The sequence below is a fragment of the Salvelinus fontinalis genome, chromosome 27 (assembly GCF_029448725.1).
Source record: "Salvelinus fontinalis isolate EN_2023a chromosome 27, ASM2944872v1, whole genome shotgun sequence".
NCBI lineage: Eukaryota > Metazoa > Chordata > Actinopteri > Salmoniformes > Salmonidae > Salvelinus > Salvelinus fontinalis.
In genome coordinates, this window is record NC_074691.1 from 14,977,998 (window position 1) to 15,004,597 (window position 26,600).

Consider the following 26,600-nt stretch of genomic DNA (forward strand, 5'->3'; position numbering starts at 1 on the left):
ATTTATTTACTAAATACCTAACTAATCACACATACACAATTAAATCATAACTTGATTACAAATTGCCGTCATAAAGGAAAACGTCCCTAGCGGGCGGAACAGATATGACAGCTTGTTACACAAAGAAAAGGGGCGGGATTTTAGTGAAAGAGCGGGAGACTGGAACAGGGGCGAAGCTGTGCTATCGTCAATACAGTATCTTATGCATTCTAAATTTCCGCCCATTTGGAAAAGGAAAATGCAATAAATATTTACTCTGAGCTGCGCTTCAGTAGGTTGGTGGTAGATTGAAGACCGTCTTGCCAAACCGAGTCCTCTGTCCTTTGAAGAATGTCTCTGGTGGTCACTGGATACGTTGGAGTAACGTCGTTGTGTAGTAGACGGGATACTCTGACTGTCCTTCCTAACCTGCGTTTGTAGCAGCTGTTGCCAACTCAACGGCTAGGAGGTATCACTTCTGTAGTGAATACGAGTTCAAAGTTCATACCATTCACAACCAAAGTCCATGCTGATGTTGGCTTAGTTCTGTAGTTATTATCTGAACCATTCTGACATCGGATCGTCATCCTAATATACCCGGAACAGGAAGTTTATATTTTTGTCAATGGCTTTATATAGTGGAGGGAGAGGAGTGTGTCTGAAAAGTTTGTAACCCATGTCTCTTCACAGGGACGGGCCACTGGTTGAGCAGAGCCCTAAACTTATGAAAACCCAAATCTCTCATTTGGAAGCTAAAATTACATTTCATCTCTTCACAAATAATTTCATATTCAAACATTTGAATTAAACAACAATTCCATGTGAATCCGATACCTCTGATGTTTAGACTTTCCACAGTAGAGTTTATGTCATTCTATCATTGATGAGAATGTGTCAGAGGGCAACCGAACTGACATAATATACCTTAAGTACCACCGCATATGTTCAGTTGGTCGGATTACCAGAATATAGTTAATTTCCCTCCAACTTCTGATGTTCCCAGAATCTCTATGTTAACCAAGGGGTTTTGTCACATCAGTTATAGTAGGGAGAGGGAAAAAGAAGGAAAGAGGTATTTATGACTGTCATAAACCTACCCCCAGGCCAACGTCATGACAGGGGTATTGTGTGTAGATTGAGGGGGGGAAACCAAATTAATACATTTTAAAATAAGGCTGTAATGTAACAATGTGGAAAAAGTCAAGGGGTCTGAATACTTTCCAAATGCACTGTAGATGGAGATGGATGGGTATATGGATGGATAGATTGTCATAATTTCTGTCTGTAGTGAAACTGGTGCCATCAGTTATATGTAGAACCACATTTGGGAAAAACTTTGAAAATACATGTTGGTATTACGAGAATTAGGCTATATTAATATTCTACTCCGACACAAAAAGTCTTGATTTACAAGAAACTGGACCTATATAAACAAGCCATAAATGTTACGTTATGTCATGTGTGGAGGTGCAGAGTTGAATGTTTATGGGAACTAACCCTGAAATAAGAAACTTCCTTCAGCTTTTCAATACATTGGTCTACTTTCCGCTCTGCACTGCTCTGTACGGCTCCAATACAAGGCTTACATTGACATGACACACCTCTGGACTGGAAGCCCCCAGAAAGCAAGCCACTATGTTTCTGCATTTTTTACATGCCTGTGTTTATGCTTTCTGGAACCAGCTGTGGGATTTGATGACATGTTTACCCTCCCTGGTTCCGCTCGTGTGATCTACACTGAATGCCCACAAGGGGTGTCCTCTCTGAACTCTAGCTCCAGACCCACAGTCCTCTCTCTTAGTGGCATGACTAATGTTGTATCAGGGCAAATAGTTTGCTATTTGAAGCCCAAGACAGTTAGTTTAGTCATTCTGGACCTGTTTGGATCCTTGGATCCAATCATCATGCAACCACATAAGAGACAAACCCACGTAAACTCAGCAAAAAAAGAAACGTCCTCTCACTGTCAACTGCGTTTTATTTTCGGCAAACTTAACATGTGTAAATATTTATATGAACATAACGTGATTCAACAACTGAGACATAAACTGAACAAGATCCACAGACATGTGACGAACAGAAATGTAATAATGTGTCCCTGAACAAAAGGGGGGTCAAAATCAAAAGTAGCAGTCAGTATCTGGTGTGGCCACCAGCTGCATTAAGTACTGCAGTGCATCTCCTCCTCATGGACTGCACCAGATTTGCCAGTTCTTGCTGTGAGATGTTACCCCGCTCTTCCTCCAAGGCACCTGCAAGTTCCCGGACATTTCTGGGGGGAATGGCCCTAGCCCTCAACCTCCGATCCAACAGGTCCTAAACTTGCTCAATGGGATTGAGATCTGGGCTCTTCGCTGGCCATGGCAGAACACTGACATTCCTGTCTTGCAGGAAATCATGCACAGAACGAACAGTATGGCTGGTGGCATTGTCATGCTGGAGGGTCATGTCAGGATGAGCCTGCAGGATTGGTACCACATGAGGGAGGAGGATGTCTTCCCTGTAACGCACAGTGTTGAGATTGCCTGCAATGACAACAAGCTCAGTCCGATGATGCTGTGACACACGCCCCAGACCATGACGGACCCTCCACCTCCAAATCGATCCCGCTCCAGAGTACAGGCCTCGGTGTAACGCTCATTCCTTCGACGATAAACGCGAGTCTGACCATCACCCCTGGTGAGACAAAACCGCGACTCGTCAGTGAAGGGCACTTTTTGCCAGTCCTGTCTGGTCCAGCGACTGTGGGTTTGTGCCCATAGGCGACGTTGTTTCCGGTGATGTCTGGTGAGGACCTGCCTTACAACAGGCCTACAAGCCCTCAGTCCAGCCTCTCTCAGCCTATTGCGGACAGTCTGAGCACTGATGGAGGGATTGTGCGTTCCTGGTGTAACTCGGACAGTTGTTGCCATCTTGTACCTATCCCGCAGGTGTGATGTTCGTATGTACCGATCCTGTGCAGGTGTTAGACGTGGTCTGCCACTGTGAGGACGATCAGCTGTCTGTCCTGTCTCCCTGTAGTGCTGTCTTAGGCGTCTCACAGTACGGACATTGAAATGTATTGCCCTGGACACATCTGCAGTCCTCATGCCTCTTTGCAGCAGGCACGTTCACGCAGATGTCTTTTGGTGTTTTTCAGAGTCAGTAGAAAGGCCTCTTTAGTGTCCTAAGTTTTCATAACTGTGACCTTAATTGCCTACCGTCTGTAAGCTGTTTGTGTCTTAACGACCGTTCCACAGGTGCATGTTCATGAATTGTTTATGGTTCATTGAACAAGCATGGGAAACAGTGTTTAAACCCTTTACAATGACGATCTGTGAAGTTATTTGGATTTTTACGAATTATCTTTGAAAGACAGGATCCTAAAAACGGGACGTTTCTTTTTTTTGCTGAGTTTATTTGAGAATTATTGAATTATCCATGTTCTGTGAAGCAGCATTTCTTGTTGTAGACATTTGTCACAATTGGCTGGCAGGTTTTCAACACTTGAGTTTAATGGTCTCAGTATGCCTTAATTAAGAATCCAACAGTGTGATGAATTTTAACATTTATTAAAAAATATATTTGTCTTTCTTTGCAGGAATATGATTAAGTCCTTCTACACATCTAGCCTTTTGTTAGATGTCCTGTCAGTTTTTGGCGAGTTATCGGAGGAGGTAAGTCATCAATATAGAATACACTTATCCTACCCTATAGGCCCTATAGACTATATTGTAAATACATCTACCTTTTTATTTCAGCACATTAATACATTTACACTGTGTGAATGAGTCTGAAGTATTATGAACTGGCTATCCACATTTTCATCCTTCCATCAGTCCACAGCTGCTCTCAAAACCATAAAAAATCCAAGACATGGAAAGAATAAGAGGGAGAAAATAGTGAAGACTGTAACGTATAGCCTCTCCAGTCCAGGACAGTAGACAACTAGACAGCAGATGCCTTTTTTAAAGCATCTCCATGGGTCTCCATGGCTGCAGATGTACTGTGGCAGATGACAGACAATGTTTCATTGAATGGCTGCTCTCTCCCCCCTAAGGGCCAGGCATTTTCCCTCTGTAGAAAGCTCATTGGACAGGCTGCTTTAACACGGAGCTTTCTCTCTCTGTAACACTAACCCAGACAATGGTGCCTCAGAGTCCCCCACTCGCTGATTACTGGAGATACGTTTTTATACAAAGCATGTCACAATGCATTGTGGGAGATTGGATTTCTTACAAAAAAAGGGACATTTCAGCACCAGAGAGAGGAGGGACAAAACTTTTAGTGGATGGTGATCTAGAGAGCTTCCTCAGATTGTATGTGAGCCTGTTAAATCGTAGCTATCATCAGTCCTAAACCTTCCCTCAGGTCTAGTATATTGTCATCTCCAGGAGTAGATTAGAATTATGATAGTGTTAGTTGCTTTAGAAATTACTTGACTTTTAGTTTTCATTGTACCGTGCAGTTACGTCTGCGACCCTGTGCATGTGACTGATAGTCATTTAATGAATTGTGGTAAATCAGAAACTACCTGGATTTACTTGTTGACTAAAGTGAATCTGTAGTTTAGTGAAGTTTTTCACTAGCTCCTCCAAAGAATTTCCAGTTAATTAATCCACAGATAAGATTACCAAGGAGGGAACTTTCAAATGAGGTCCATAGAACTTCTAATGAATTTCGTGACCTGGGTGTTAGAAACCACAGCAATTTCTTCACCTTGTCCCCATCCCTCCACCGTAAACGAAAGGATAATCAAAACAGTCGTATCATAAGCCCTTTTCTCCGGTCTCCATTGTTTATCTAATTGCTTTTAATTCACTTCTCTTATCTTGATTATTTCTGTGTTATTCACCACCACCTCCCTCTCTCATTACCCTTTTTTCAGAACATCCAGCACAGGAAGTATGCGAGATGGAAGGCCACTTACATCCACAACTGTCTGAAGAGTGGTGAAACCCCACAGGCTGGCCCTGCTGGCTATGAAGAGGAAACATATGGTAAGGACTGATATTCTATCAGCACAGCCACCCAAACAAACTATGACCCATTAAGAAAATACCTCTTCTCCTGGCCTTTCCTTCAGGAGCCTTTTAGACCCGCTTTCCTCCGTCTGGGTGACGTGCTGCTTCAGTCAGTAAAGGTTGGCCGTCATTGTGTGCCTTATCAAGTCTGAGGGTGCAGCCTCGGAGGCTCGCTGTGGCTTTGTGTGTGTGTGAGAGAGAGCTGATATTTGTTTAATGATTTTTTTTCAACCCCTTATCCTTAGAGGGGCAGGAAGGGCCCAGGGTAGGTCGTTTTACCCCGTGGCTGTGGTGTAAGAAGTATATGTTACTAAACCTTTGGATTGAAGGTTGCGGCTGACATCCACTGGTTAAGAACAGTCTTAAAATTAGTGTGTATTATTGGGGTACATATGTCAGTCTTATGTTGGTTGTGTGTGAGGGGCCATGTGTGTCTGTCAGTGTACATTTTAACACCCTTTAGAGACCAAGACTCCCTACATCTCGGACTTAGAACTGAGTGGTCGGCCAGGTGGTACGGATGTTGCCTGTGGTGGACAGGGCCTGGGGACCCTCCTAACCACCGGTTAGAGTGTGATATGAAGCAGAGCATGGCGCGGTTAGATCACTGTGCTCCTCTCTGAACATCTGCTGGGCGTGATATTGTACGTTTGACCTGAGCACCACGTGTCAGCGATGAAGTCATCTCTGGAGCCCTCCACTCTACTGCGACCCAACCCGCAGCCAGACTGAAACTATGGGGACAGGGTCTCTAAATCAACATGCGCCTGGTCTGTCCCCTATTTCATCTCTTGTTTTAGCCACACGATTGAATAGAAGTTACAGTATGACTGTCTGAAGGCTAGTTTTAGACGTAGCCTACTTTCTGGTGTAGTTCAGCTCTTTGTGTGGGGAGAGTAACATCGCTCCCCTCCCTCCCGCCTGTTTTGAATGTGGGCCTCCCTCTGTAGGTGGTGACATCATGCATGGTTATTCCCACTGATGTGTAACATTGCCAAGAAAAAGCTGATATCATACTCGCTCCTCTCCCTCGTATTGAGTCTAACTCAGTCCACACACATCAGGATCTTATCACTGCATCTCACTGTTTCCACATGTCTGTCAAACAACTCAGGAAGAGGGTGGCCCGTTGCTCATTATTACATGAAAACAGAGTGTAAATGGAAAATAAAATAGGATGTGTTACAATGATGAGCAGAGACTGTACTTTGGGTGTTAATTTGGGGATTTTTGGCTTTTTACTCTTGATTGGTTTTACTGTATTTTGATATGGGATAGATTTTCAGATTTTTCTATTAGCTTATTTTAGATTCATAGCCATTTTGACATTTTATTGGTTTTACTGTCTTATATTTGACCTGTTTAGTAGGTTATTGAAACCTACGTGTGGGAATAAATCTTGCTTTGTTTCGGGCCCACAGTGACTGCATTGTCTCAGATACATATTTGCTTGACTTTCCACTTCCAAGGAGGAAGAGATGATTAGCAAGGGGAACGGAATGGAGGAAAACACTGTTGAAATGACAGAGAGCCAATAGGAAGCAACTTTGTTGATTAGCATATTTTCCCCAAGCCTCAACCGTGGTGCTGAACCCTGTCCCGATTGAAGAGTGAGCCAGAGGCAGAACAAACAAGTGCAAGCTGCTTGCCATGTTGCCCACAAGTCCAGTCCAGTCAGTGAAGGCACGCTTATTTTGTAGCCATGCCACCAAACGATGGAAACTAGTACAGACGTATTTGATTCCTTAACATTTCGCGAAAAATAAGGTCACATCTCAAATAAGCAATGTGTTGAGGGCAAAGCATGGAAAGTAGTGTTTGACTCCAATTCAACTTCACAAGCTACAAATACAGTCAACGTTTTCTCACAGGGCATCAGTAATGTGCTGAAGTGTCTTTTTCAGTCTATCATTAGGATTAGGGACTCTTTCAGAACATTCAGTACCTCTGCAGTCGCCAATCAATTACATTATCCATCATCTGCCATGTTTGAGAGTTGTCCTTTTGGCCAAGTAGAAGACTGTCACCAGCTCAACTCTGATAAGAAGCAGCACAAAAATTGCCTTGCGGCTACTTTGTTTGAATCTTATTATTGGTTTAAAATATATATAATTTCGGAGTGTCATTACGAGGAGGAAAGTTTTTATGCAGTGTTTCACTGGGCTGTGACTGTAGGACTGAATTTAATGCATATCCTTTCAATCTTTGGGATTGTCTGTCCTATGCACAAGGCAGCATTCTGAGCCTTGAGACTTGCATTCGATAAAATCTTTCCATCTGTTTACTATCCCTTCTTCACAGTCTCTGTCACTCATTATCCCTGTGCATTCTTTCACCCTGCTGGCCATTTATTGGGTCCGACTGAACCAAGCCCTTGTGCTAGAGTCACTGTCAACACCCATTTAAAACGCCCATCACTCCCAACTGTTATTGGCACAAATCAAGATTAAGTGGGCCATTGGCGAAACGCTCAACTACAGCTCCTGTCTCTGCTCCTTTCACTGATTCAGACATAATGTGAGACTTTCTCTTTACTGTCTGTCTCTCACGTGGCTCTAATCGTGGGTGTTTCATCTGATCCAAAGAGAGGAGCGAGGTAGGGGGGGGGTTTATCTCGGAGCAATCAAGATCCCCCTCTGTAAGTAAGTAGGATACAATGCGGCTCAGTGTGTGAGGCTGAGGCTGTGCAGAGCTGGGCTGTGAGTGACCAGAGCAGAGCAGGGAGAGTGTCTGCAGGGAAAATACCCGGTTCCTGTTACACAGCTCCATAGTTCTCCATATCTCAGAGAGTTGTTCTGGTACCAGGCCTCCCCATCCTCATGTGGCCTACTCCCTCCAATTAGCCCCTCAATCCTCTGGGTCTTCCCGTAGACTAACGGCCTTTCGCACCACGACAAATGCCGACGTTGTCACATAAACCTAGACGGTTTATTTGTGTTAGGCCTCCTCCAGCCATATAATTTCACCTTGGGTCTGGGGGAAAACGGGACAATATGCTAGAGAAACACTAATATTGGCAGAGGAAATGGTTTTAAGACTGACACAGAAACATCTATGAAAATGTGTTGAGGTCTGTTTTTCATAATGTCATTTTATGGAGGTTAGGGATCTATGTCCAAAGTGGTGTCAAATATAGCACATGTAGGCACATACAATGTATGATTTTTTATCTCAGAAAATAAGTTTGGGATTAATATTTTCTTTAAATTAAATCTGGTCACTCCAAAATATGTTTTGAGCGTAGTATTAATTTTAATGAGTCTAACAAACAGGCGCCATACCCATGAAATGGAATTTCCTACTTTTTTTCTCTCTGCATTACAGGATTTAAGCTTGTTCTTCTGGGATTTGGCTCAGTGTGCTTTAGAAACATATGGTGTATATCGCAGCTTAAAGACTGAGTAGATAACCTTTTCCTGTTAAGCCCATTGAAGTTCAGTACACACAAAACACTTGACACTTTTTGAAGTCTTGTTTTTGTCTGAATAGTCTTTTAAAGTCAAATATGTTTAGTCTTTTATATGTTGTCATTACTCAAGTACTTCTCTTTCAATCTTAGGTTTCATCTTTGCATAAGAAAACTTAGGCTCAATGCCTGGTATGTTTCTCCACAACTTAGTGTTCACATCGTTCCGTTTGAGCAGTATGTCGGCACTTGGCACATTGCCCCAAAGTGGCCATCTCTAATTCATCTCAGCCAATCCATGCCAAGAAGCTGTCCTTGTGTGTTGGAAGCTCAGATCCACTTCCATGGCTGTAAGGTTTCCTGTAACGTTCCTTTGCATCACTGGTTGCATGAAGGAAAAAAGGGCCTCCTTGGTGACTCATTCCTCCTGTTTGCACAAGACGGCGTGAGGAGGGGATGGCTGGCCTGGGACCTGGTGGTGCACGTAGTTTCATCTTGAAGCATACCCACGCCACGGTTTCCACAGTGACAAATGAACCAATCATGGTCTTCGGATTAGATTTAAGCATATTGCGAATTGAAGCTTCAGAAGTAAAATCCACGTGATTGGAGAAGAAACAAAATGTGTGAAATGTTTTTGAAAGGGATTTACCAAGATAAAGTGTAGCATCCTGTTGTGCTTTGATGAAAAAGTGTTTGTGACCTATTTGGTTGAGTTATTGTTGTACCCTACAATCTTGAGTCAGCCTCTAATATTGTTGCCACAGCAAGGAAATGATGTAACTCAGTGGGCAGTATATCTGCATGTTGTCCTCTGACTTCATCCGCCGTAATATATTTTATTGGGTTGTTTATAGATTTATACCTCATATCAGTACTTAACATTCAGTCTTGCGTAAGTTCAGTCTTATCAGGTGATAACTGACGGGATATGGGGGCAGGCCAGTTGTCCATTGTCAACGTGAAAGTTTAGTATAAATCTGTGTGCAAACAACATGAGCTCCATGACTGAGGTCTGAGGGACTGCAAACTACATACAGTTGAAGTCGGAAGTTTGCATACACCTTAGCCAAATACATTTAAACTCAGTTTTTCACCATTCCTGGCAGTTAATCCTTGTAAAAATTCCCTGTCTTAGGTCAATTAGGATCGCCACTTTTATTTCAATATCGTGAAATGTCAGAATAATAGTAGAGAGAATGATTTATTTCAGCTTTTGTTTCTTTCATCACATTCCCATTGGGTCAGAAGTTTCAATACACTCAATTAGTATTTGGTAGCATTTCCTTTAAATTGTTTAACTTGGGTCCAAGCCTTCCACAATCTTCCTACAATAAGTTGGGGGAATTTTGGCCCATTCCTCCTGACAGAGCTGGTGTAACTGAGTCAGGTTTGTAGGCCTCCTTGCTTGCACACGTTTTTTCAGTTCTGCCCACAAATGTTCTATAGGATTGAGGTCAGGGCTTTGTGATGGCCACTCCAATACCTTGACTTTGTTGTCCTTAAGCCATTTTGCCACAACTTTGGAAGTATGCTTGGTGTCATTGTCCATTTGGAAGACCCATTTGCGACCAAGCTTTAACTTCCTGACTGATGTTTTGAGATGTTGCTTCAATATATCCACATCATTTTCCTTCCTCATGAAGCCATCTATTTTGTGAAGTGCACCAGTCCCTCCTGCAGTAAAGCACCCCCACAACATGATGCTGCCACCACCGTGCTTCACGGTTGGGATGGTGTTCTTTGGCTTGCATGCCTCCCCCCTTTTCCTCCAAACATAACGATGGTCATTATGACCAAACAGTTCTATTTTTGTTTCATCAGACCAGAGGACATTTCTCCAAAAAGTGCAGTTGCGTGTGCAGTTGCAAACCGTAGTCTGGCATTTTTATGGCGGTTTTGGAGCAGTGGCTTCTTCCTTGCCGAGTGGCCTTTCAAGTTATGTCGATGTAAGACTCATTTTACTGTGGACATAGATACTTTTGTACCTGTTTCCTCCAGCATCTTCACAAGGTCCTTTGCTGTTGTTCTGGGATTGATTTGCACTTTTTGCACCAAAGCACGTTCATCTCTAGGAGACAACGCGTCTCCTTCCTGAGCGGTATGACGGCTGCGTGGTCCCATGGTGTTTATACTTGCGTACTATTGTTTGTACAGATCGACGTGGTACCTTCAGGCATTTGGAAATTGCTCCCAAGGATGAACCAGACTTGTGGAGGTTTACAATTTTCTTGGTCTTGGCTGATTTCTTTTGATTTTCCCATGATGTCAAGCAAAGAGGCACTGTGTTTGGAGTTAGGCCTATAAATACATCCACAGGTACACCTCCAATTGACTCAAATGATGTCAATTAGTCTATCAGAAACTTCTAAAGCCATGACATAATTTTCTGGAATTTTCCAAGCTGTTTAAAGGCACAGTCAACCTAGTGCATGTAAACTTCAGACCCACTGGAATTGGGATGCAGTGAATTATAAGTGAAATAATCTGTCTGTAAACAATTGTTGGAAAAATTACTTGTGTCATGCACCAAGTAGATGTCCTAACCGACTTGCCAAAACTATAGTTTGTTAACAAGAAATTTTGTGGAATGGTTGATAAACGAGTTTTAATGACTCCAACCTAAGTGTATGTAAACTTCCAACTTTAACTGTATCTTAAATTCCTCCCTTCTTTTCTCCCTCCTCGTCTCTCCAGAGGAGGAGTATGGTGCTGAGGGTGGAGGGGGACCCTCCTCCCAGTCTGCTCAGCCCCAGTCTCCACCTCATTCCCAGCCCGGCTTTGGGGATCCAAACCAGGGGCCTGGGTCCATGGGCGGTCTCCCCTACCCCCCCACCAACTACAACAATATCCACATCCCCCCTGGAGCCCATTGCCCAGCCAACACACCTGCAGAGCTCCCTCCACCTGCAGGTACAGTATAGTAGCTTTACACACCACCCTGTCATCCACAACACTCATCAGAGCCTTTAGATTGCTACTCATGAGCTATTCATATCTTTAGATGGATCAGTGCAGTTTTTCTTTGTGATTACAAGCATGATCAGCTCTAGCAGAGAGACAGAATGGTCATGATGAAAACTACATAGACTTGACTAATTATTTGCCTGCTTAGTTTGACTAGGCTAATTCTTCATCTGACCATTTTTCGCAAACTTCTCCTGATGTATAAGAGAGTGGTGTTCCCCCTGGCATAACTTGAGTACAGCTCTGCTCAAGCCTATGGGATACACTTTGCCATTATACCCATCTTGTATATTTTGGCATTTTTCCTTGGCAGGTCTTTTGTGAGCGGAGAGACAGGATTGTGTAATGAACCCTAATGACTGCTTTCTTTGCGGCTGACTTGTTGTGTCCCATATCACCCAGGGGACAGTTGCCTCACACAAAGCAGCCAACACTCAGTCATTTGTAACGGCCCCACCAGACAAAGACCAACGAGATATGTTTGTTTATTCATTCTTTAGTGGTTTTTATTAATATGCCACAGGCTCATTAAGGTTGCTGTTGAGGATAAAGGACATCAACATAGGTTGTGGATGTAATATGGACAGTTGAGATTTATCATAGTTTCCTTTATTGACTCAGTCTTGGCAGGCCGTGGGCGGCAGAGGTCTGTCCTGGTCTTGGCCTTGCTGACTTTACCCTGCGTGTCTTCCTGTTTTCCCTGCTATCACTCTCTCGCTCTACCTTTTTAAAGATCAGAGCCAGAGCAGAGCCAGGGGTGAAGGCAGGGGGTCAGTGAGAGCAGGGTCCATTCTGAAACCCTGATAGGGTGCTTTCCCCCGGAGGCCCAGGGCCTGCCTGTGTCCTCTGTGATTAGCCCATTGGCTCCCAGGCACAGAGGAAATGACTGGTCTCCACCCAGTGACCCCAGAGGTGTTCAGGCGCTAATTGAATCGGGGGCGGAACGCCACGCTGCAAACTCCAGATCCTGCAATACAAACACATGAAATATAGCTGCACAGATTTCCCCCAGGACTTTCCTTGTTTTTTTGGACCAATGTAGCTGGAACCTGTTTCAGGAGTCTATACATTGGCTGTGAGGAGAAAAATGAACATTGTTCCAGGTTATGATCATCAAATGTGACCTTGTTTTCATCATAGATCAGCAGTCAATCATCCGTTTGGCTGGAGTGAATGGACTGAGGACTGGTCTCCAAGTGCATTCAAACCACTTGTCTTTATACATCATAAAGTCATAACCCAGCGTTAGCCAACACATTTCTTGGTTGTGGCGTAGCAGAAGTTGAAAGTGCCCTGTGCTGTTTTTCCTGGACTCTAGAGGTTCTGGGTGGACTAGAGAGGTGGACTGGACTAACTCTGCCCTGTTCCCCTGTGTTAGCAGGAGAAGCCATTAAACCAGTGCCTGTTCCCCGAAGTATTCCAGCGGTCGACCCCTCACTGCGGAGTGCCACTCAGGAAGGTAAGGAGTAAGAGCAGGAAGGTAAGGAGTGAGAACAGGACAGGGACCGCATAGTACCCCCTTCCCTTCACCAGGCACCCTGGGGCTCAACTCGCCTCACCCACACCCCAAAACCACCACCTCCTGGCTGTGAGGAGATGAATGGTGGGGGGGCGTGAGGGGTGGAGAAAGACTGGCACACGGCAGGTCTCCTCATAAAATGCTTTATGGAAAACAGACTTCGGGCTCTTGGTTTCCAGCACTGGTGGGAAAAATATGACCACAGACAAAACTCAAATAATCACTGGCTGATGAAAAGAAATTGACTACATTACCAATTGCAGTGTCATGACAATGCAGCCTTAATAAATGTTAATGAATAGAGAGCAGAAAACACAGTGTTTGGTTGGCATGAGAGGTGATAATTACAGAGCCAGTGTGATAGTGTTACACAGGACGTACGGTGCATTCGGAAAGTATTCAGACCCCTTGACTTTTTCAACATTTTGTTACGTTACATCCTTATTCTAAAATGGATCAAATTAATGTTTTTCCTCATCAATCTACACACAACACCCCATAATGACAAAGATCAACGTTTTTTTGAATTTTTTGCAAATGTATTAAAAATAAAAACCGCATACCTTATTTACATAACATTACCAAATACACTGAGGCAAAACATTATCTGCTGGAAGTTTATAGAATAAAAGTGTACAGTATAATATTTACACAATGCTGTACACCTGTGATTTGGCCTGATCTATTCCTAGCACTAGCGCAATTGCTAACTCGCGTTAGCGCAATGACTGGCATGCTAGCAGATACCCTTAGACTTCCAGTCATTGTGCTAATACTAGTTAGTATTGGCTCGCGAAACTACCTTTAACTTCCTTTAATATTGGACACAGAAACATAAATATGGTATCCACGAGTTAATCTGACTCTAGGGATGTAAATAAAGGGCCTCATTGCCAAATTCCTGAAGTATCACTTTATTTTCTGACCTTCAAAGCCAAGCAAAATAAGAAGAAACAGATAAACATTAGAATATTGACATTCTGTTTCTCTATTTGAGGAGGCTTTAGGCGATGTTTTGAAAACAGTTGAGAGGGCAATGATGGTCTTTGACCAGACCATTTAACCTGCCCCTAAATATTAAGTAGAGTAACCACCCTCAGAGCTGTGCAAATCTTTCCTCAGATGGAACATCATTTGCATAGTGGTATATTCTGAAGGGCCAAGGTTATAAAATTACCTTAATGCCCACTGCCTTGATTTAACACAAGTGTTCAGAATCTACCCAACCTCAGCCTAACCCTATCATTTAAATGCCTGGTGGTAAATGGGAGCTTCTTGTGGCAAGCCACAAATGTATCCCTTGCCATGTGGCTAATACATGAATACTTTTTGCCCGTAATGTTTATTTAATTTTTTTTGTAAATGGGACAGTCACCGGTAGACAATGCAAGATTGAGGAAATTTGGTCCATGATCATCATATTTTAGTATATCACTCACTGTAGCGGAGTGAAAGGGTAAGCAATTATCCTGAATCATGTTATTTTTCACCTCAGTTTTTCCTCCCTCTAGTTTTTAACAAGTTGCAAAACCACATGTTCTTAGTCATTGTCCATACCGATAAATAGCCATTAACATTACTTAACATATACACAAGAAACCTATCATTTTGAAACACACCATTCAATGTTTATGTTCATGTTACCACAAATGTGCTTTAAACCATTTTGAATTCTGAAGAAATTGAAAATGCTTAGCATATGTGTCTAGACCGACATGGTTCTTTAAGAGTTTTAAATAGTGTCTTATATTGTTAAAATGGTCATGGGACTCATGGCCAGTGTCTCAAATTCTGGTGATATTGCAGAGTGTGGTTGGATTTGTGAAATACGTTTTGAGTTAAGGGAGAAATCGGAGAGCTGTTTCAGGCTGGTCTGCCTCAGACAATTTATGACCTAATAGGGCGGGTCAGTGAGGGAGTAAAATAGGAGCGGGGTGTGTTACTCACACACAATCTCTCTTAATTAAGAGATCACATTATAGAATGTAACTTTTGTTTTCAATAGTTACACTTGTCTCAAAGGAACTCCTTATTCTTTGTCTCGGCAGGTGACGTGCACCTCACACCAGAGGACTACACCAGAGCTCAGAAGTACTGCAAGTACGCCGACAGTGCACTGCAGTATGAAGACGTGGGCACGGCGGTGCAGAATCTGCAGAAGGCCCTGAAGTTGCTTACCACTGGCAAAGAATGAGACCCATTGTCCCCCGGCGTCACTGTATCACTATATCGCTGATCTGGCCCAGAAGAACTGAGACCGTTACCCTATAATCTACAGCAACCCCAGCTGTATCCGTCTGAAGAAAGCAATTCTGTCCCAACATAACGTAAACAACAATGACATCTGTGTCTCCATATTGGACTCCTGCTGTGGAGCTTCCAACAAGGCTGTCCATAACTAGTGAGTTGCTCATTAAAGACTTCCTGAGCCTGTGTTAAAACAGTGCATTTATCCCCTGCTAATATACTGCTTATATTAGTTTACACAAACAGCCTGTTCACCTTAGTTTGATAACACTTTTGTGGAACACACATATCACCTTTTGTATGCATGCACGTTTTGGGAACGTACTCATTTTGCAGTTCAAAAAATACCACATTTCTCATCAATTTTACATACAGTAAGTAGCCCAATGCTTCAAGTAGACAGTAGATATAATCCCCTATTTTCAGGCGACATTGATCTGCCCTTTACTGTGTTTTCAATACAGTATCTATTTGTCTTATTTTCTCGGGTGAAAGGACTGTCATTTCTGCATCAACACAATTTAAATAAAATGTGTAAATTGATTGATGGTTGGTGACCTGTTTGTATATACTGATACTGTCTGCTTTAGTAAACAAAACTGTCCAAGCTAGAGGAGGACTTTTGTTTTTGTTCAACAAGAAGGGGACATATACGGTTAGTTTCTTGTACATAGGTTTAGCCTAGTCCTAGACTAAAAAGCTATTTTAATGGAGATTAGCCATTGTGCATTCTTTTTAGTTTGGGACTAGGCTTAATCTGTGTCCAGGAAACCGCCCATAGAGAAGTAATGTCACTTTAGTTGAAAGCCCTTCCCTTCACGAAACTTGTACTTTTGTATGCTCTTATCTTTGACTGAGCAGTAGATCGGTCCATCCTCAAATATGCAGAATTTTCTGAGTGAATGTTGTGTTTCTAATATTTCTAAATTGTTCATTTAATTTATCGATGTGTACTTAAATGAAGGACTCATTTCCCTGTTATTAAAACACATCAATTAAAGTATTTAGGTCATTGTTCATCATTTTATACATTTCCATAGTGATGTTGAACTGGGAAATATTGAAGCATGCCAGTGCTCCACACCGTAGAGACAGCAACAGTCTGAGTTTTTTTTTTAATAGATTTATCCAGAACGCAACATCCCTCTCGACTGCTGTCTCCACTTGAAATGTATTTAACTAATTTGCTCTGTTTATGTAGCCAAGCTTTGAAGATGACCTCCTCTTCTCCCTTTTAGTGTTCGTTTGATAACAGTAATTGAACTGTAATGTACAGCCATTGGCGATTATTAAAATGTGCTGAAACTCTAAGAGCAGATAATTGAGTGGACCTCACTGTGGAATGTTCACTCTGAAGGCTCATCATATTAAATAAATGTTTAAACGTGTATATCAATGAGATGAAAGGAGTGAACAATTACATTTAGAGCATTTGTAATATCACCAGGTAGTCCCCTGCTGCATTACAAGGGCCATTGAAATAAAATGCAGGAAATTAAGCCTTTAATGAACTGCATGATCCCTGACTGACATTTTTGAGTCCTGCATTTCCAAAATACCACACTGATACCTTCCAGCACATTTAGTTTATTCAATCAGGTTACACTCCATTAAAATATGAATGTGACAGGAGAAGTACCATGAATACCATGTCCTTTGAGTGTCCTTAGGCTTCTACTCATTCAGGTAATAAATATTTAGTCGTCTGGGGTGATGTTCAGGTTTGCTCAACCTGTTCAATGTGATTACTATGCGTAGTTTCTTGCTGTCATCACGCTCATTGTTCTTCTTCATTGCCTGTTGCCTTAAGAGTTATACAAAGGGCATTGGCCCTTTATCTCTCGACTGGCTGAACTATCACCACCAGCATCTGTATTTGCCTGAGTCCCTTCCTTCCTTGTTGATAGGCATGGTGTTGATGCAAATGAAAATCAGGTGGATTCCTTCTACCTATTTTTTCTAGCTGTAAAGTTTATGGGGGAGAAAAGTCACACGTCAATTGAAATCGGTAATATTCTCTCTGTGACCGTGAACAACTGCACCTTAAATCTGTGCACCATGTCCAGTCAGCCAATGAGTGGCTTGAGTTATGGTAAGTATTGGAGGTGATGGGGACAAGATGCGGACATGTGTTGCTTTCCACAGTTATTTTGCAACATTTCCATTTATATTGTTGTGATGGTTAGTATACCACCCGTACACACAATGTAAACACTGCTCACATGACATCAATACTGGCCCTATTTAGCTCACATGACAGTACTGTGGGAACATCAGCTGGGTTTGATCATCCCTTTGTCATGATTCATTATGTACTGGTAGGAGAACAGCTACTTCTTTGGCTTTTGTAATAGTTTAAAGCCTCCCCGCCGTTATAAAACAGCTGTGTCCCCAGCTGTAAAGGTCACTCACAACTGGAAATGGAATCACTTTTGCCAGGCTATTGTCCGTCATTTAGGGAACCATATCTGAAAGTTAGTATATAGCTGTATTGTCACCCAATAAAACTCTCAATGTTCTATTCTATTTTGGGATGTTTTGGAAGATGGGATAAAGTGATTCCCATAGTTTCATTCAAAGATCTGTCATGTCTAAGTATCTTAATAGAACCTTCCGACCCAATTAAGGAGCTACAATGAAGTCAATAGTTTTATCAACAATAGAATACATATGGTTTTGTATTTTGGCTGTGGTTATAGCTCAACTACACAAAAGTGATGGCTTTGGAGAACGAAAAGATGAAAAAGTGTATAAGGCATGCAAATTCAGCAACCTAGACTAAGCATTTTGTATTATTCTGTACGTGAATCCAGGACACTCCATTTAGTATGATTTATTATGGTTCATATGGTAGGTATTCATTTGTGGATGTCCATCCATTTTGTACACTATGTTACAAATTACAATTCGTATGATATATTACGAATTTGCTGAACTTATATGTTATGAATTCTACTTTGTTGTGACTAACGTTAGCTAGGGTAGAGGTTAGGGTTAGGACATGGGTTAGCTAAAAGGGTTAAGGTTAGGGTTACGGGAAGGGTTAGCTAACATGCTAAGTAGTTGCAAAGTAGCTAATTAGCTAAAATTATAAAGTTGTCCGTGATCAAATGTGGATTGCTAGATGTTCACGTAATAAAGACACCCACCCTCCTTTCGTTTTTGCCTTAAGTAACCTGTCTTATGTAACCAAACATAACATATCGTACTAATTTGAGTGTCCCAGATGTATGTTTACTATGTTACATCTAGTCTATGAGACCAGGCTGAATTCACATATCCAACCCTGTTAAGTTATCTCAAAGGAAGATCATTTTAAACTGCCATTGAAAGTAAATTACTTGGATCATTCATGACCTACATACTAAATTCCACCACGCAGGAACTTGTTTCAGTCCTGTCCTCCCTCAGTTCAATAGATTCCATAAAAGATGCACTGTGCAGAAATCACTCAGCAATTTCATAGTTACTAAAATTCTAATAGTTCATTTCAGTTTATGTTGCAAAACAAGCAAGTATAGTATAGAAAATCATTGTACCATCTAAACCGTGGTGAAATATATTTTCAATAACCAACAATATTGTATTTTCAGCTGTTTGAAGCTGGTGTAAAGTAAAACAGGCGAAAACTTAAGAACGGGAAGCATAGAAATAACGCACATAGAATGCTACTTAGACTTGCTTTCAATGAGAATGACAGAACTATAACACAAGTTTTGGGGTTTTGGGTTCTGATGGTGTTAGACGGTTGAACTAAGCTCATTAAGCATTTATAAGATATTCTTCAAAACATTAGGAACATGCTATATCCATGACATAGACTGACCAGGTGAATCCTGGTGAAGCTATGATCCCTTATTGATGTCACCTGTTAAATCCACTTCAATCAGTGTAGATAAAGGGGAGGAGACAGGTTAAAGAAGGATTTTTAAGCCTTCTGACAATTGAAACATGGATTGTGTATGTGTACCATTCCGAGAGAAAATGGGCAAGATAAAATATTTAAGTGCCTTTGAACGGTGTATGGTAGTAGGCGCCAGGTTCACCAGTTTGAGTGTGTCAAGAATGGCAAAGCTGCTGGGTTTTTCATGCTCAACAGTTTCCCGTGTGTATCAAGAATGGTCCACCACTATTCTTGATACCATCCAACTTGACACAACTGTGGGAAGCATTGGAGTCAACATGGGCCAGCATCCCCGTGGAACGCTTTCGGCACCTTGTAGAGTCCATGCTATGACGAATTGAGACTGTTCTGGGGGCAAAAAGGGGTGCAACTCAGTATTGACTACTCTTTTTATAATGAATTTTAAAGTAAAATAAAATATGTAGCAATCGCAGATTACCCCTTTAAAGAATGTTTACTTTCTTTGTGGCATGGCCTACTGTCAGTCCATGCTGCAACAGTAAGCATCACAGACACAGAATAAAACAATTATCATGGGACCTAATTATGTGGAATCTGTGAATGTCCAATTTGTCAATTTTCACAGTGTGGTGGAGAAGCAACTGCTGTAAAATTCTGGATGGGTTTGCAGCATTTTGAGCACATTTTCTTAACCCCTGGGACTTGCCTGCCTGGCTTTAGTTGAGGGTGGGGCGCCAGAGGGAGAGAGAACGTCCTCTAGCTGTGTGCAAGGACACGGCCCTGAACGGTAAAACAGCTTTCAAGCATCTTGCGGGACGGGGAAAAGGTTCATCAATCGATTTGAGTTTCGACTTTGGGATAGGTGCGTGTTTGCGTTTATACACTGAATTGTGATTGACTGAATTAAGTTTTCAAACGTCGGCGTCTCACGAATTTGAAGAAGTTTCCAAAAGTTTTCCAAAACTGCAAACTCCAGTCGGACGACAGGAGAGGAGATAATATGATTCTTCAAAGAGACCAGCTCCTTCTCCAATAAGATCATGTAAGTTATTTAAAAAAAAATATTGCTCATGGCGTTATTGTCAATGCTTGACTTTTTCATTGTCTTAGAGATTGTTCTGAGTGTGACCAGCGGATAACTTCATGGATGTTACATTGTTACACTTTGTGTTTATTTACTAAATGTATTAATTAGCCTATTGACTTTGAGAGTGGTCATAACGTTTTCAAAACACAGTCAACAACTTGTTCTGTATAGTTAACCCATTTGACTGCTAATGTAACGCCGCTGGCCATATTGCTATAGGGTTTTCATAAATTCATGTTTAGTAGCACTCAAGACCTGGTAAAGTATTACATGCTAAATGCAAATTGCATGATTATGACACAAAGTAAACTCAACTACTTTAGAGGAAGTGAAAGTTGCTTACATTATAGGGAACAGCTTTTTCACTAACATGGATTTTCTGCCTAGCTACTGAACACACTACTGACATTACTGAACAATAAAATGAGTGAAATTCCTATTATTTCCTCATCTCTCTGGATGCTGTATTGATGTATACCACGTAAAAAATAAAAAAATAAAAACATTTCTACCAGATGTTGTATCTTCATAAAGACTATACATTGACATGTGCTGTCTTCTGAAGTGTAATCAGCATGTGAGAAATTGCTGTTGAATGAGTGTTCTTATAATGTTCTTCACTGGTGTTACGCAACCCTAGAATGTGTTCCAAAAGGTGATGTAAACTGAACGATTACAGACTAAACTCACAGCTTCCAGCCAGTTCCACCAGGTCCTCAATGTGGGACTTCTCTGACAGGACAGCAAATATTAAGAGATGTGAAATGAAGTCACAGAGAATCTGTTGAAAAGAAGATGAATAGCCTATACCTGCCCCAGGTGGCTGATGTCAGTCACTCCAATAAACTGGAGGATTTAATTAAAAATCAAAGTCTTAATCTGATGGCTCTCATATCCTGAGACCCACAGCTCAGTGATGACACTATACCATTATAAGGCATCCTCAAAGGAGAGCTCTGTGAAGGGTGAGAAAGACAGGCCTTTAGCTATCATAATGAATGTGTCTGAAGATGGTTCATGACTCTTGTTCAACCAGTCTTCTCTACTATAAGTACACTTTAAACATGTATTCCTACTAGTTTGGATATTGATAATACCGTCTTCATCTATGTTACTACTGCCCATTTTTTATTATGAGGGCCTGGCATCATGGATGTACGTATGTACAATGAAATGGATGGATGGATGTACGTACAATGAAAATCCACCCTAGCCATCAGATGAATCAGTCTTTATGTGTTCTCCATGGGACCCAAAGCACTGACCTCTCTCTGCTTGTTTTGCATTCATATTTACATATTTTGAGAGAAACAACTTTCAACAAAGAACACTTTTTCTCTAATGTCAGGAATTGCATGAATTAATGTAATAAGCAAGCAATTAATTGAGTCTTGTTCTCTAGGCCTAATGCTATAAAATATGTGTAAAGATGTAATTCACTTCCTTATTTTTTTCTTGTACATTTGAAAGGCTACTGTCTACTTGACTGTTTAGGCTACTAAATTTAAAAAAGGGGATTGTTAGAAATGTCAACTTTATGAAGGGGTTTCCTTCCTTTGTACAACACACAATCATATCCAATCATTTCCAATAACCATATTGGTTACTATTTGAATAGTCAAAGTAACAATGGATGACTTTAGAATTATGAGAAAGTATATACGTGGCTTTTTTTGTGTGAAATTTGAATAGTCTACTTTGCCATATTTTTACTGTTTATACTGAGTCTGTTCAGAAAGAATATTGACTGTCCTATGAGATAAGGTCGTGGAGTTATAAGGTCGTGGAGTTATAAGGTCGTGGAGTTATAAGGTCGTGGAGTTATAAGGTCGTGGAGTCGTAAACACGCCAGTTCTTCACTACTGAGTATTGTTTTCTGAATGACTGTAAGATACGATTTTCCTTCCTTCTCTTGATGAGATCACCTCTCTTGATCTTTGTTTCCTGATAGCCATGATGAACGGGATGGGGTAAAATACTGTTGTCTGAATAAAATATGACCAGGGATCATGGCCTTTGTGTGGTTGGCCTATATATATACTCCATATCACTTCTCTCGGTGCTCCTTCTGCTTGCGAGGAAGTTGAATTGCAATACTCATCATCTTGTCTGAGTTCCCCGGCAGGGCTTTGAGTTAGGACGCAGTGAACTTGGGAGGGCACACAGTGAACAAAACAACAGTGGGTCAAGTTTAGTGAATTTTGTGAATATAATGATGTTATTTAAAGTCTTCATTGAAGCAAGGGAGAGGGTTTGCTATTTTTCCATACTCTGATGCTGTCGCTGCGAAGATGCTCTGAGTCACCAGAATCACATGGATGTCAGTAAATTACTATCCCGTGACTACAGTGATTGCATCTCTTGAGGAATCATTCACTGGGTGATACCTACTGCCTACTGAGAAAATGCAACATAGAAAGATTCACAGAAGCTTTGAAATGTTATTTTGAATCTTCCTCCAGCACCACCCAGAGCTCAGGCAACACCTAGAGTAATTGGTATCAATTAAGCCCAGACCAGACGTGGCTATTGGCTAATGAAGGTAGTGTTTGGTGAAGCGGAAAAGCAGTCCGTCCAGATAGAGTCTTGCTCAGTGTAGTGGAAGTTAACAGAGGAGGCCCTTTCCTCTCCAAGATTGAGGAGGCGAACAGGGCCTCTTGGCAGATGCTCCATCCTGTCCATTATAGTTTAGGACCACAGCAGCTCAACCATATGAATAGCTAATAGTAGCTAACCCAGCTCTGTGAAATGACTTGGGTTTGGAGTATACTGTCATTTCCTGACTGACTGAGAGGGTTGTTTGTGTGGCCTTGAGTTGATTGGGAGAACGTTAGAAAATGAGGTGATATAGAAATGTTAAAATTACTCAGATTCAGATTCCGATGGGGTCATGGGTCACGTGTGAATTAAGAAAAAAATGACACCTAGAAACCAAAGAGAAACATCCTCACATGACAAGAGGTTGATTTTGTAGTATCTCTGTAATAATCCCACATCGATGGACAGTATCTGGACAGCAGAGACCCAGCAAAAAAAATGTGTTAAGAAGAATGGAATGACTCTGCTTGCTATTTTTCTCTCCTCTGTTCCCATCACATTGCATTTTTCATTCTGTATTCTTGCTGTGAACCTGGTTTAGATTTGTACTGTTTGATTGTTTTGTTAGTGATTTATCGAATTCACTTCCGTACATGTTAGATAAGATTACAGTGAATTTATGCTGACTAACTTGTGTATACATTTTTATGTATCGATGGTGAACTCCTCTCAGACAATGTGGATGTTTCATATGTAATTGTTTTATTTATTTATTACATTTTAAAGACACAGCTTTTATCCATTAATTGAATGATATTCCTGGAATGTAAAGTCTACAGGCAAGAGGGTTGTATATACTGTATGTACCCAGAGATCAAAACAGCCACATTGGTTATTATGGACATGGCTAATGACAGTAATTGGTGTATTTTCCTTTCGTTATTATAATACAATTTTCATGTTAAATTCAAACAAGGAGCATTGAATGAACCACCACACTGATGCAGTCTGTCGGATACTTACCACTGGTGCTGTCTAACTGGAAGTCATTACAACTGACATGGGATAATTATTTAGCATTATAAAACAAAACTGCATCTGCTTCGCCGTGGTCCCTCGTTGTGCAGAAAAATATGTTTCCATACCACAAATACATCATTTAAACTTTCAAAGTGGACTCAAATTGCAGACCCATCAGTATGAATAAAGATACTGTAAGTGTGTGTGTATTTATGTCATTTGTATGACTATAAGACGATAACCAGTATGTCTCCGTCCTAATTGTGATTTGTGATTGACAGGGAGTCTTACATCCGTGGAGGATGGTGGCGATGGAAGTTCCGTAACGTCCTGCCAGTTGCCCTGCTGTTGATGTCTGTGCAAAGACAAGGTACACATTGATTATACTATTGCCATCGCTTGTGTTTTCTTATGTTTTGAATAGTATGCCTCCTGAAATAAAAAATAAAAATGGATTTTGATTTCTGATTGTTTCATTATGATTGTTAAACTGTATACATTGCTTTCTCTCAACATTGCCCTCCTTTCATTCTGTCTTTTTTTCTGTTTCAATGATTGTGCTTGTTGCGCTTCTGCTTTCTCATGTTCGTTGCTTCTGTTAACACTGGCACTCGTTGTTTCACATATGTACCTTCAGAATGATTGGACACCGAAAGGCAATTGTTATCCACAGTACAGTAGTTTGGTATCAGTAGCTATCAGGCCTATTTGAAAAATTTGTTGCAAGTCAAACTATGCATTGGGCAGAAACATTGGTGTTACCTATTAATCCGTTCATTGGTGATAACTAATATACGAGTAATGTAGATTCCATGAAAGCACAAGACAGTCATGATATCTAAAGAAATGTCTTACAGTACATGGGCAGTTAAGTCTTGGATAAATACTTGTGGCAGTACCCGTGATGGATAAATGCAGTCATTATGCAGTATTGGATAGTGTCACTTTAAACAGATGACAAGACACTTTTTATTTATCACCACCAGGTAATCCCAAAAGGGGATTTAAATATGTGTTTCATTACCCTAACAGACTCTGAAACAGGGTGAATGTTTCCCAAATGACAAATAAAAATGTTTATGACTTCGCTTTAGTGCGTTTTCATTTTGTCACGTGCGATGCTTGACAGCAAAAAAATATATATAATTTTGCCCGAGAGTGCCGTTGGACGTTCTGCTAAGAGTCTTTAGGCTCAGGATGTGTGTAGGTCTTGGCTAATGTGTTTACCACGCGAGCTAGCCCTGTTGAAGCCAGAAAAAGGCCTCCACTCTGTTCCAGTTCAGGCTTTATAAAGCTCACACCACTTCTCTCACCTAAGAGATAAAACATTGTTTTCCTGCATGTTGTAAGCCTGACTGACTTGGGTATTTTATGCAGTTCTGTGTGTTCTGTAGTTTTTCTTTTAGAAAGCATAGTCTTTTTTCTATTTGTTACATGTCATAGCTGTCTGTGTTGGTTGGTATTGGCAGGCAGACCTGAAGCAGAGACATTCATATTAATAGTTCTGGTTGGTGTTCAGATAAGGCTTGGATCATAGGAGATTCAGTGGCGGGAAACAGGGCGTGTTTTAAGTGTTTTTGGTGCCAGAGAGAGAATCAACAGAGTGATCTCAACTCACAAACAATTATTATCATAAAATGCTGCCCCATTTTTACTATTAAATATATACCATCTATCACAAGAAACAGGGGAGAAAGATATTTACTCACAAAAAAGAAGATTCAATTGAAGATACAAGGAAAATGTCAATCGAGTTCCTTTATTAAGTAGGACATCAAGAGAGGAATTTTGACTCAGACATGTCAACAGTTTATGATTAAATCCACATGGGTATCTGACACCACAGGGCAGAGAACTCCCATTTCTGTTGTATTTGGATTGTGATAGGACACTTCTTACAACCACAAATGAACAGAACGTCAAGTTTCCCCCCATCAATTGGCATTCCACAAAATATGATCTATGCTATGTTAAAGTTTTGACATTGTCATAACATGCGTGGGTGTGTTCCTGGTGATGAGCTATGGTCTCAGCAGACCTTTGAAAACAAAATACAAATTGGCAGAACTGTTCTGTGCTCCGCCATGTTACAGCAGCACTGTACTCCCGTGTGTTAAGAAGATGGGGTCATATGTGATTAAACTGCATGGGCCTCACTCCCCCACTCAATTAGCCCTCTCATGAAAGACAGGGGCGGGACAGAGACCAGCTGAGATACAGGTATCCCAGGTGTGCTGCCAGGAGACCAGGAGGGGGCCACTTGAAAGCAGCCGAGTAATCTGGAGGATTAAACTTTCCTCAGAGGTCCTCCATCTGAAAGAGTCTATTTTTAGGCGGTGGGAGTGTCAGTGAATGTTTGAGCCCCTTTCTGCCCGTCTCTGCGTATCTGGCATTCCATCCCTTGGCACCATCCCACTGCAGCCTGCCCTGCCGCCTCTCAAAGGAGCTTTCTGATCAAACCCTGTTTTTTAGGAGCTCTCTTCACTGACCTTCATCGCCCTTCACATTTCAGTCATGCTGCAGCAACAACACCGTACGCATTTCATTACAGGTCAGCGTCTTCAGGTTTATACAGTAACAATGGGGTTTTGTGTTCTTATGCTAATGTCTCATTAAGATTAGAATGCTTTTAATCATGGAAATGCAGATTCCCATCTCTTTGAAAGTTAAATGTATGCAAATGTTGCTCTTTTAAATTCTGTACTGTACACATTCACTTTTTGAAACCCGCAATTATTGAACACATTGCCAGTCAGAATGGAAAAGACTTTGAAAATTGAAAAACAAAGATGCCTTTTTTATTTAACATAAAATTACTTTCCAGGAGTTGCTGCACATGATGTGCTGAAGCCAGCTATAGTTGACTCTCACATTGGCAGAAATGAGTTGTAGTAATTATGTTCATTGACTTGCTTCATAAACTGTATTAACTGAAAAATAGATACTTCGATGTGGGTCTAAATGTGTAC

The 26,600-nt window shown here is 41.3% G+C and overlaps 2 protein-coding genes across 11 annotated transcripts in view; both read left to right on the forward strand.

Annotated features, from left to right (window-relative positions):
• Nucleotides 1-16,509, forward strand: part of vta1 (vesicle (multivesicular body) trafficking 1) — a 47,248-nt gene extending 30,739 nt beyond the window's left edge. Inside the window, exons 4-8 of one of the 2 annotated variants that reach the window (XM_055884920.1) lie at nucleotides 3,560-3,635; nucleotides 4,847-4,958; nucleotides 11,086-11,301; nucleotides 12,734-12,814; nucleotides 14,923-16,509. In XM_055884920.1, the coding sequence (XP_055740895.1) occupies nucleotides 3,560-3,635; nucleotides 4,847-4,958; nucleotides 11,086-11,301; nucleotides 12,734-12,814; nucleotides 14,923-15,068 (631 nt within the window). In that variant the 3' untranslated portion in view covers nucleotides 15,069-16,509. The remainder of the gene's footprint in view (nucleotides 1-3,559; nucleotides 3,636-4,846; nucleotides 4,959-11,085; nucleotides 11,302-12,733; nucleotides 12,815-14,922) is intronic. The other variant, XM_055884921.1, reaches the window with a different exon arrangement.
• A 3,204-nt stretch (nucleotides 16,510-19,713) lies between these two features.
• Nucleotides 19,714-26,600, forward strand: part of LOC129825122 (adhesion G-protein coupled receptor G6-like) — a 60,066-nt gene continuing 53,179 nt past the window's right edge. For all 9 annotated transcript variants that reach the window (XM_055884922.1, XM_055884925.1, XM_055884928.1 and 6 more), the window contains exons 1-2: nucleotides 19,714-20,028; nucleotides 23,913-24,001. In XM_055884922.1, the coding sequence (XP_055740897.1) occupies nucleotides 20,027-20,028; nucleotides 23,913-24,001 (91 nt within the window). In that variant the 5' untranslated portion in view covers nucleotides 19,714-20,026. The remainder of the gene's footprint in view (nucleotides 20,029-23,912; nucleotides 24,002-26,600) is intronic.